The sequence below is a fragment of the Trichechus manatus genome, unplaced genomic scaffold, assembly GCF_000243295.1.
Source record: "Trichechus manatus latirostris isolate Lorelei unplaced genomic scaffold, TriManLat1.0 scaffold00050, whole genome shotgun sequence".
NCBI lineage: Eukaryota > Metazoa > Chordata > Mammalia > Sirenia > Trichechidae > Trichechus > Trichechus manatus.
Window position 1 is genome coordinate 8,484,742 of NW_004443986.1, and position 11,930 is coordinate 8,496,671.

The 11,930-nt window shown below is 42.2% G+C and overlaps 2 protein-coding genes across 3 annotated transcripts in view; one reads left to right on the plus strand and one right to left on the minus strand.

The window, feature by feature from the left end:
• The window catches only part of LOC101351062 (dynein heavy chain 11, axonemal), a 334,378-nt gene extending 326,413 nt beyond the window's left edge, over nucleotides 1–7,965 (plus strand). Inside the window, exons 74-76 of the mRNA XM_023732310.1 lie at nucleotides 5,941–6,053; nucleotides 6,645–6,785; nucleotides 7,705–7,965. Coding sequence (XP_023588078.1) covers nucleotides 5,941–6,053; nucleotides 6,645–6,785; nucleotides 7,705–7,952 — 502 coding nt within the window. The 3' untranslated portion in view covers nucleotides 7,953–7,965. The remainder of the gene's footprint in view (nucleotides 1–5,940; nucleotides 6,054–6,644; nucleotides 6,786–7,704) is intronic.
• Nucleotides 7,966–7,973: 8 nt separating this feature from the next.
• Nucleotides 7,974–11,930, minus strand: part of CDCA7L (cell division cycle associated 7 like) — a 44,615-nt gene continuing 40,658 nt past the window's right edge. The window contains exons 8-10 of one of the 2 annotated variants that reach the window (XM_023732309.1): nucleotides 11,102–11,251; nucleotides 9,882–10,018; nucleotides 7,974–9,044 (exon numbers count right to left, since the gene is read on the minus strand). In XM_023732309.1, the coding sequence (XP_023588077.1) occupies nucleotides 9,014–9,044; nucleotides 9,882–10,018; nucleotides 11,102–11,251 (318 nt within the window). In that variant the 3' untranslated portion in view covers nucleotides 7,974–9,013. The remainder of the gene's footprint in view (nucleotides 9,045–9,881; nucleotides 10,019–11,101; nucleotides 11,252–11,930) is intronic. The other variant, XM_004377442.2, reaches the window with a different exon arrangement.

Genomic DNA, 11,930 nt, shown 5'->3' on the forward strand with positions numbered 1-11,930 from the left:
AAACAGGAGACTTTATCAGCCTGAGACCAGAAGCACTAGATAGTGCCCAGCTACCACCAATGACCGCCCTGACAGGGAACACAACAGAGTCCCTGATGGAGCAGGAGAAAGGTGGGGTGCAGAACTCAAACTCTAGTAAGAAGACCAGACTTAATGGTCTGACTGAGACTGGAGGAACCCCGGAAAGCATGGAACTCCTGGATTCTCTATCAGCCCAGAACTAAAACAATTTCCAGGCCAGCTCTTCAGACAGGGTCTGGACTGGACTATGGGACATAAAGTGATACTCGTGAGGAGTGCGCCTCTTAGCTCAAGTAGATAGAAGAGACTAAACAGGCAGCTTATGCGTGGAGGTGAGACTGGAACGCAGAGAGGGTTAGGAGCTGGTTGAATGGACATGGGAAGTCGGGTGGAAAGGAGGAGTGTGCTGTTACAGTATAAGGAGGGCAATTAGAGTCACATAACAATGTATGTATAAATGTTTGTATGGGATAAAATAATATAGTAATAAAGTTTGAACCAGTCTTTTACTACTTGATATCACCGTGACTTCCTCTCCATTTGAAAGTTCTGTACCTACACCATTTATTCACCCTTTTATTGATTTGACATTGTCACTTACAGATTGACATCTCTGTTCCCCTGTTTTAAGTATTTTAGTTTGTTTTATTATTGAGAGTTCTTTACGTTGGTAGCTGGCTTATGCTGTCCTGTGTCATAAACTCCGGTTGTTCTCTGATGTTGTTGGTTCTCTATCCAAATGAAGGACTCCATTTAATATTACTCATAAGTTTGGTTTGCTTTTTATGAGTTCCCTTAATTTGTGTAGCTGAACATTGGCTAATTTCATCATCTTATTTGAGAGAGAATTTTGCAGGATATATTATTCTTGGTTGGCAGTTTTGTTTTTTTTTTCTTTCAGGGTTTTATATATATCATTCCATTGCCTTCTTTCCTGCATAGTTTCTGCCGAGTAATCAGATCATAGTCTTACTGTTTCTTCTTTGTATGTGACTTTTCATTGTTCTCAAGCTGTTCTCAGGATTCTTTGTCTTTGGTGTTGGCAAGTGTGATTATAATATGTCCTGGTGACTTTCCTATATGGGGTTTGTAGAGCATCTTGGATGGTCAGCTTTTTGTCTTTCACAGTGTTTGGGAGGTTTTCTGCCAGCAAATCTTCAACAGTCTTCTCTGTTTTCCATTTTTTTCTGTGTTCTGGAACTCCGATCATGTGCAGATTTTTCCTCCTGATTGTGTCTCACTTAATTCTTAGGTTTTCTTCATTTTTGTTCATTCTTTTCTCTAATTTTTACTCAAAGTAGCAGCCGTGGATTTGTCTTCAATCTCGCTTATTCTTCCATTGTTTCAAATTTGCTCCTAAAGCTTTCTATTGAGTTGTCCACTTCTGAATTTTTTTTTTATCTTTTGAATTTCTAATTGCTGTTTTTTGTATGATTTCTAATTATTTATTTTGATGTTTTGTTCTTATACCATTTTCCTGAATTGTTCTGTTGTTCTGTGTTTTCCTTAATTTTGGCTAAGTTTTCATTGGTTTTGCCTATGTTTTCCTTCATCTCTTTCCTAATCTCTTGGAGAGCCCTAAATATTAGTCTTTTGAATTCCATATCAGGAAGTTCCACTGCCTTTGCTTCTACTGGATGGTCATCTGATTCTTTATTTTTGTCATTTGCTGGAGCCATCTTGTCCTGCTCTTTTATGTTTTGATATTGTCTGCTGTCTCCAAGACATTAAGGCATTATTCTGTCTATTGATTGTATGTATGTTTTGTTCCTGTTTTTTTTTTTTGTTGTTGTTTGTTTTGATATGTCAGGGCAGGCTGGCCGGGTGTACTTTGCTGCTTGCTTATCTGTGAGCATGATAGCTCTCACCACCTTGTCAGGGTGGGCCGGGCAGCAGCAGGCAGAGTGAGCCCTCTCTGCTATTTGTCAAGGTAGCTGACAGCAGACTGGGCGGGTACAGTGTGCCTCCTGATATTGGTCCAGGGGTGTGGGAGCATTCACAGCCCCTTGCCAGATGGGTGGGGTTGTCAGATGGGGAATAGTATGGACTCGCTTCCCTCCATTCAGCAGCTGGTTGAATGGTGGGGGGGAGTGGCAGTGCAGACCCTGTTCAGCAGTGGGCCAGAGTGCTAGGTATGCACTTTCCACAGCAGCGTGGCATGGGCTGGTGGGAAAGGGGAGGGAGGTGGCATCCAGACCTAGGTGGGAGGAAGGGGAAAAAAATGGCATGGTGGGAGTTGGCATGTGGGGGTGGGGTGGACCTAGGGCAGTGGCAGGCGTGGCTCTCTAGCTGCAACAGCACATTGGGCGCTCGGTGGGAATGGGGGAGCTGACCTTTGGGGCTAAGTGGGAGGGACAAAGAGAAAGGGGAAAAAATGGTATCACAGCGGGAGCCAGTGGGTGTGGACGTGGCCAACCCGAGGCAGTGGCAGGCTAGTGGCTCTCTAGCCACAGTGGCATGTTAGGTGGTTCAGCAGGAAGTGGTGAAGGTGGCAAACGGGCCAGGTGGAAGGGAGAAGGGGGGGGGGGGAATGGCATCACAGCAGAAACCAGTGGGTGGTGGCAGGGTAGACCTGGGGCTGCAGCAGGCCAGTCGCTCTCTGGCTGTGGTGGCACCCATTTTATATTTTCAGCTCAATTTTGCATAGGGATATACAATTGCTCCAACGCTAATTGTGGAGACTATCATTTGTCCACTGAATTTTGTTTGCATGGTGTTCAAAAATCAGCCATATTTGTGTGGTTCTCTTTTCTAGACTCTGTTCTATTCCACTGATACAAAGCTATCCCTTCACAAACACCACACTGATTTGATTACTGTAGCTTTTTACTAACTCCTAAAATCAGATAATGTGAGTCCCTGGGTGGTACAAATGGTTAATGAGTTTGGCTGCTAACCAAAAGTTTGCTGGTTTGAGTCTACCCATAGCCACCTTGAAGGAAAGGACTGGAGATCTACTTTGGAAAAATCAGCCATTGAAAACCCTATGTCTGCTCACACTCTTGAATGAGTTTACTTGGATGTAGAATTCTAGTATACAGCCATTATTTCCCCCTCAGAACTTTGATTTATAACTCCATTGTCTTGTAACATTTATTGTAGCTGATGACTGTTCTTAATGTGCTTCTCATTCCATCCTAAGTAATTTATTTTCTTGCTCTGAGAAATTTTTAAGGTTTTTCTCTTTACTCTTGATCTACAATTTTTAGGTGTGGATTTGTAAAAAATGCTTCTCACTTGGTTCTATGTGCTGTTTTAAATGATAGCCATCTGTTGCTTCTATTCTGAAAATTTTTTCAGCCCTTATTGCTCTGAATATCATTCCTCTCCCCCTATTCTCTTCATTATCTGTATTTATATACCTTAACTTCTCTCATATTTTCAATCTGTGTGTCTCTGCTGATTCTGGTTGATCATCTTCATTACATCATCAACTGTTTCCAGTCTACTCTCTCTAATTTTAAATAATTTTATTGTCCACAATTTTCAGTTCCAAGTTATGTATATTGCAGGGGGGAGTACCTAACCTAGTTTCAAAATTTCCTGTTTTTGTGTTTATTTTCGTTTCTCTGAGGACTTTAAGCATACTTAAAAATATAAAGGAATCTAAAAAATGGACTCTTTCTTTATTCCCAGGTTTTAAACCCTCTTTCTTGGGTTTGCCTGTTTGTCATGCCATATAGCTCATTGTCTTTACACTTGAATGAAAGTTTGGCTGGTTATAAAAATTTTTAACACATTCATTAGGTAGGACTTTGTAAGCATCACTGTTCTCGTCAGATGCTGATGTGGAGAAGATTAAAGCTAGCATTTTTTTCCCTTTATAAATGGCTTCATGGTTTTGCCTGGCTGACTAGACAATTTATATCTTCTATTATTATTAAGATATATCTTGGTATTGATTATTCTGTGCCAATTTTCCTTGGAACACAGTATGCCCCTTCAATCAGTATACAAATTCAAATGTGTGTCTTAGGAAAGCAGTCAGATTTTCCAGAATTTTATTAAACATTTCATTTCAGCTTATCATTTTCACACTAATCCTTTATGAATTTCCATTTCCTTCTTGTTGTTCTTCCTTATGCTACTTTTCTTTGCTTTTATTTCTGTAGTTTTTCTACTTCTTCCCTGAGATGATCTAGTTTAATTTCCTTTCTTTTACTTGATCTCTTCTATTTCCAAGCCATGTTCATACAGGCAGTCCTTTTACTTAAGTTTTAACTTGTTGAAAATTATTTGGCTGCAGTGTTTTTCCTCTTTGTGGCAACATATTGAGGTTATTTTTCTATCGTTTTTCCTGTTCTTGGCCTTTTTCCTTTGTATTATCGCTGTGTATAACATATGCTTTTTTTTTTTTTTTTTTAAATCTTCAAATAGATTTTTCCTAGAACAGCTATTTGCAAGAATTTAAAATGTGCCAGGGCCACGTTCTAAGCGAGCAGGAATTTTCCTTGTGGTGACCCAAGTTTGAATGTGTACATTTTTTATAGCCTTTCCTTCTTCCCCATCCAGCGTCAGCCAGATATCTCAGGCGTTTCCTGAGTGGTGGTTTTTCAGTGATTAAACCCTGCTTCCTTTTCTTCTTTGAACCAAATCAAGTCCCAGAAAGCATTACTGCTAGCCCAAGTGCTCTCACTTGGAGAATTACTTTGCCAGCTTTCATGCAGAGGTATAGTTGGGGCTCTCCTCTCTGTGCTTCATGCAGTATTCCTGGTCCCATTCTCCACTGCTTTTAGCACCTTTTAACCCTACATTTGAAGGTTTGACATATCTCCTAATTTTATCAAAATTATTCATTTCTCCTTAGCCTCCATGAACAAGCTTCCTCATAGGTAAACTGCAGATACTTCCTACCTTGGAAGTTTGTGAGGATTAAATGAGAGAACATGCATATAAACACTAGTGTTTCTCAAACCACAGGCATGCAATGGATGGTAGATTGTTGTTTTCCTTAATCACCTTTACTTTTCCCCTTATAAGGAGCCCTGGTGACGCAGTAGTTAAGAGGTTGGCTGCAAACCCAAAGGTTGGTGGTTTAAACCCATGAGCCGCTCCATGGGAGAAAGATGTGGGTCTGCTTCTATAAAGATTTAAGCCTTGGAAACCCTATGAAGCAGTTCCACTCTGTCCTATAGGGTGGCTGAGTCAGAATCGACAGCAATGGATTTGGTTTGGGGTTCCCCCTTATAGATGATTATTGCATGTGGGAAAACTATTGTCATATGTTCTACTACTTCTGTCCGTACTGTTCCCTCTGGTTACTACTACTTCTGGCAACTCTGGTCTTGTAACCATGCTCACAGCCCTTCCCTCCTGACTTTAGACATGGTATTCCTTCCTGGGTTCCCACTACACATATACTACCTCTATGTAGGTGCCTGTCAGACTGATTCAACTTTGTAGTCACCATATTTCACTAGAAGGATCTAAATAGTTCTTGAATAAATGAAGACTAACTTTCCATACTTTCTAGTGTTTCTTGCCATTTGTGGTAATAGCTTTAAGATATACAGGTATAAAAATCTCAAAAAAAAAAAAAAAAAACCCAGAAAACTAGCCCTTTAAAGGAACAGTGTCCTACAAATCATCAGGTAACAATTTTACTGGTTATCAGTGATGTATTTCTCCACCTCCTCCCCCTTTCCCCAGAGTTGATGTAATCTTATTGGAAAATTATGTCTTCCTACCTTCTATTAATCAGAAGCCCCGACGGCACAGTGGTTAAGCACTTGGCTGCTAACTAAAAGGTGGGCAGTTCAAGCTCAACAGCCGTTGTACAAGAGAAAGATGTGGCAGTCTGCTTCTATAAAGATTACAGCCTAGAAAACCATATGGGGCAGTTCTACTCTGTCCTATAGTGTTGCTATGAGTCAGAATTGACCACAGCAATGGGTTTGGTTTGGTTTTTCTATTGACCAGGTTTAATGACCTCCTTTTACGATGCCGAGAACTGGATACTTGGACACAAGACCTTGTCCTTCCAGCCGTGGTGTGGCTCTCCGGGTTCTTCAACCCACAATCCTTCTTAACAGGTAAGGGCTGAGGAAGGGCAGACCCTGGTGCTGGCAGACCACACCTCTGGCACAAGTTCTGCCCAGCTTTACGTGATTGCTTCTCCACTCCCTGCTCACCAACTGTGCGACGGCCATTACAGAAAAGGGATTAGGAACAACACTGGCAACTATGGGAGTTACAATGTCAGGTGAAAAAGTGGCAGCACCAGGAAAGGAGGCCCCAGCAGCACAGTGGGGTAGGGTAGTGTGGGACGTGGCTCACTCTAGTACAGAGGTGAGTAAAGTTTATGTAAAGGGCCAGATAGTAAATAATTTAGCATTACGGGCCACACTGTCATTGTTCCAACTACTCCACTCTGTATCACAAAAGCAGCCATAGACACTAAGCAAACAAATGGGCATGGCAGCATTCCAGTAAAACTTTACAGAAACGGAGAGGTTGGCCCATGGGTTATAGTCTGCCAACCCTTGTCCTAGTGTAGCATATGTAAATCCCCAAGAACCTAAAATGTCCTGTGGAAAAGCCCTCCTCAGCTTATTGATGGCTCCCGGGAATCTATTTTTTTTTTTTTTAAATCTTACTCAATTCTTGTTCCTTTCCTCCCAAAGCAATCATGCAGACCACGGCCCGAAAAAATGAATGGCCACTGGATAAAACATGCTTGACTGTTGATGTTACCAAAAAGACTAAGGAAGATTACGGCCATCCTCCAAGGGAAGGCGCGTACCTTCATGGGCTCCTAATGGAAGGTAAGGCACCCCAAGGAGAGCAGGGGTGGTTTATCAAGGATGTTTATGAATCAGGCTTAAACTGGTGTTTCCCCTTTGCTTATCTGCAGTTTCTTGGTCTCCACTCACTCATACAGTGACCTTACGCCAGAGGTTACTTATCTAATTTCTGCCTCTTTCTAACAATTTAAATGCCAGTAAGTATGTCCAGGATGAACCAAATTTTGATGCATTTGGGGCAGTGGCTGTCACTTAAATTTGCACATAAATTTGGTGTTAATGCCACAGGATAATTTAACACTTAAATGTAGAATTTAATTATTTTGCTTTTCAATATACTCAAATTTTTTTTTTTGCTTTGTACAAACAGTAAATTCACTTTAGGCAATCTAGCGCTTTACTACAAGATTTCTACAAGCTCTTAAGATGCCATTATGAACCTCTAAGACGGGACTAGGGTAGGCAGAATTTTCCGAATTTATTTCACCACAGGGTATTATTTATTCTGCAGGATACTTCCTAGTTTCAGAAATGCTATGCCAGCCCTTACGAAGACGCTCCCTTTTTCCACTTTAAAGCAAGTGCCACAAAAGTTCAAATGTTTAAAGCCTGGGCAGGGGAAATAAATAAGTGACTTCAACTTGGTGTAAGAAAATAAAAAGAGTGGTCAGGAGGGAATGTGCGTGCTCTGGTACTGTCTAGTCAAAATTCTATTTTTTAAATTGTTAATTCAACTGTTGTTAAGACATGCTTCCAATTTATAAATGGCCTCTGAGCACAGCTGTCAGCCTCCCTCATTTCTCAGACACAGGCCAGTTCAGGAAAGACTGCCAACAAACAATAACGTGACAAAACTGGAACATTTATTGCCTGAAACAATTAGATCATATCAGCATACCATACAGTTACAGTTGCAACCCCGGTGTTTGTTTTGCTGTAGGTGCTAGGTGGGACGTGCAGTCAGGAACCATTGCCGAAGCCCGCCTCAAGGAGCTGACATCCGTGATGCCGGTCATCTTTGCAAAAGCCATACCCGTGGACAGACAAGAAACCAAACATACCTATGAGTGCCCTGTGTACAAAACCAAAACAAGGGGCCCCAACTACGTCTGGACCTTCAGGTTGAAGAAGAAAGAGAAGACTGCAAAATGGGTTCTGGCAGGTGTGGCTCTGCTGCTTGAAGCGTAAGTAAGTGGTCTTCACGCTGGGACTGTCCTCTGCCAGAGTGCACGGAGGGGCTTCACCGTGCACTGTTCACCTGCACATTAGTCTACTGAACATCAACCATCCCAGCTTATGTACTTTTTTAGTAACTTACACGTGCACTAATTTTTTTAAACATCATCCTTAAAGGGTAGAAAAAAAGAGAAAGGAGAAAACGTCGAAAAATACTGGAAACCTATTCAGAAGCTATGTTCATCCCAAGTGCCCCTCAACAAAATACAGGGTCTCTTCAGGGTTCCACTGAACACGCACACAGCCTCAAAAAGCAATGTGGCTGGAAGGCCCCATCATTAGTCATTAAGTGGGACTTTAGTGCTTGTAGAGATAGTGAATAGCAAAATCTTTAAATTAAAAATTAGCCCTTAGATTCTTTTCAAGCATAGCAGCAGCTGGCCCCAGGACAAAGACAAGTCTTGGATGAAGAGGTGGATGCTCCTGCTGGCCAGCAGCGCTCTGAGCTTCCAGTGTCTATAGCATAATGATACACTTTTGTTCATTCAAGTTTTAATAAAAAAAACTCTAGCACTCTAGAGTTCTGTGGTTAATTGCACTTTGTAATTTAGGGGAAAGTTCTTCAGTATAAATTTCCAGTGGCCCACAGCAGAGTGGTTCAAGACTATGATCACTATTATATAAGATAAACTAAAGAGTATATAATCCCTGTAAAAAAGTGGGTCTAGAGTTAGACTGGGAAGTAAAAGATCAAGGCAACATAGACAGTTAAATGAGAGCTGCTTACACAATGTATTCTCTGTAACTTACCCGGATTTTCACTCCACCCCATTTCAACTGTGCATTTTTCATAGGTAAATACTTTTTAACAATGCAATATACAAACAGGTATGCATATACATGTCTATAGACATGTATATAGATTCCTCTGCTTAGCTCTTTTCCTGAGAAATCTTTTGAAACACATGCTCTACAAAGAATTTCCGTATAAAAACCCAACCATAGGACTTCTTAGGCACAAGTGGCAGGATGAGTCTTTCTGGAGTAATCTATGACTGGGTTCCTCTTTCCTTTTAATTGTCTTCTACCAGCTGCTTTTGTAAGCTGAGAAACAGAAGCAGATGAACAATGTTGTCAGACAGAGGCAAATACAAAGCAGCATTCTAAGCTAGAGATACAACTCCCAAAGTATAAAAGCCAGAACTGAGGTCTTCTGATGCTCGTCAGTCCCAACTCCTTAATGCAGTATACACCCTGCAGGCCTCATGGGGACCCACCCCACTACCATAGTCCAAAACCATACTTTACAGTTTATTATGTAAGTTTAAAACTTGTATGCCACTATTCTCTCTCCTTGTCCCTAGGTTGAGATAACCCATGTCCTGAGTGCATATGAGAGTCCCTGAGTAGTGGAAACAGTTAATACACTCTGCTAAGCGAAAAGTAGGCAGTTCAAGTCCACCCAGGTGCACTGGAAGAAAGGCCTGGCAAGTCCACAAATCAGCCAGTGAAAAACCCCGTGAGGCATAGTTCTCTTTGACACACGTGGGGTCTCCAGGAGTCGATGACAACTGGCTGGGTTTATTTTGTTTGAATGCACATTGCCTGAACCTTTCCACTCTGCTCACTAGGGCTGTGGATGCCTTTGCGCTTCAGTCTTTGCAGCTGCCTTTCAACCTTCCTTGTATAATTCCTCCCACTTCTGTTTCACACCATAAGGGGAAAATTTTGGTAGCAGACAACTGATAATTCTAGCCAAGGAAGAAAGTTCCTAGTAGGAGAAGTATCAACACTGAGTGTTTCCAATGAAAATGGACATGGAATGGATGGCATTCGAGGTGGTTTCTATAAATCAGCCATGAAACAAGGCAACAGCCACCTGCCTGGATGGTCTCCCATGCCGGACCCTGAGGTTACAACCTCCAGGCAAGACTTACTTACCTCTCCAGATATTCCTTAACATTATTGTAACCGTAAAACTTGGCCAAATGAATGAGGATCCCTGTGGCACAGCGACCATCACGCTTCCGACAGTAGCTGCAATTGCAGATCCCACGGCAAGGAGGACACATCCAATCCTAAGAAAGACATGATGGTAGAAATGTCCCCACTACGGTACAAGCCCTGGCAAAGGTGAGGTTCTCATCCAGCCTGATTCAGCTGGCCTCTCCTCCAATTTCAAATCAATGCTATCTTTTAGCATATGTCACAGAGTGAAGCCTGGAGAAAATTCACAAGCACTCCGCACCATGTATAAAAAGCATTCTCTAGTGCTTTGCCGTCATTTCACAGATTTCACAAAGGCTGATCCCCCCACCCCGATGTCACACATGGAAAAACACAAACACACTGGTTTCAGGCAGGGCTAGCTCCATAATTTGCAGGACCCAGTGCAAAATGAGAATGCGCTTGTCTAAAAATTAAGAATTTCAAGGCAGTGACAAAGCATTAAACCAATTACACGGCCTTTTGCAACTACAGAGCTCACCTGCCCATGAAGTCAGTCCTGGTTTTAGGAGCAGCACATGGTTTCAGAAAAATCAGCAAGACCTAGGTCTTCCACATCCCATGTGTGATCATTGTCAAATCACTCAACCTGAGTAGTAGGTTATACTTGTCTGTAAATTGAAGACAGTCTATTTACCCCATGACTGCTAGCTAAGACATCGTACAGTGCAGTGGTTAAGAGCTCGAACTCAGAGACACACTGCCCAGGTTCAAGATCAATCTTACTAACCACGTCACTATTATCTCATTACAGAGGGAACTGAGGCAGAGAGAGGTTTTATCTGTTCATAAGGTTACATAAATTAACAGCCGGGAGAAGCTTAGAACAGTGCCAGGCACGCAGAATGCTCGTGGCCAGGAATGGCATAGAGAGTAACTCCTACCACACCAGAAAACTGTAAGAAAGCTTTGCTCTGACGGTGGAAAACGACAAACTCTTCTCCTATCCCTTGGTCAGCTTGCTCTATTGCCAAAAAAACTCTTATTTTTCATTTCTCCGTCTTAAGACAAAGGAAGAGAAGGAGGGTGGGGAGGGCTCCACAGAAACCACAGCTGGAAGCCACAGGTCCCAAATAAAGGACTCAAGGAGCCCCATTCTTAGCTTGCTCCCTGTCAGCAATACAACCTCTAAGAAACGCAAACCCCGTTCCTACCGGGTCCAGCAGAGCAGATCTCACATCCTCGCCATAGCGGTTCCGCAGGCACGGCCCACAGAACTGTCCCCTCACTCCGCCACAGCCCTGGTTCCGACACACAGTCTTGGTGTCAGTGGTCTTCTGCCGACACTGATGGCAAGTGTTGCCCTGGAAGGAGGAGAGTAGATGAGCAGGGGGATGTATATGGTGATGCCCAGGGGGCCAGAGGCTGTCAGTTACACTAGCAAGGGCCTGTAGCAGCACTGCCTTCCTTCTAGAATCAAGCATATTGCTTCTCTAGTACAAACCATGGCACCCTCCAATAGAACTGCAGTTCTAGTACCACAGAAGCGTTAAGGCAGCTGAGGCTGAGCAGGGAGGCTGCAAGGAATCAAATGATCAGGGTGGACAGGAAGAGACGAAAGAAGACTTTGAGGTGGAGTGGCAGAGCCCACAGGAGGCAGGCGTGGCCCCGAGCAGTGGTGAGCTCCAGCATGGTACTGAAGATCTGAATTATTTTCTAGCATAAAATCTGTTTTTAAAATGTTGGAAATTAAATTAAAATCATTTTAATACTACCTTAAAACAGTGTCCAATTACTCATCAGACAAGCAACATAGAAGAACACAAAGTCTCCCACTAAATCATCATTTAAAAGAAATTTCAACCCATTCCCAGCCAACCAAAGATCCTCTGTCAAGCTTTATTTTCTATGGTTATAAGAGCAAAAATAAGCCACAATATATTTTTCTAGTATTAAAAACTATATATATATTTTTTCCTTGATGTGAACAAATATAATATCATATATTTTATTTACTTCTCATATTCTTCAAATCGCTTGAAA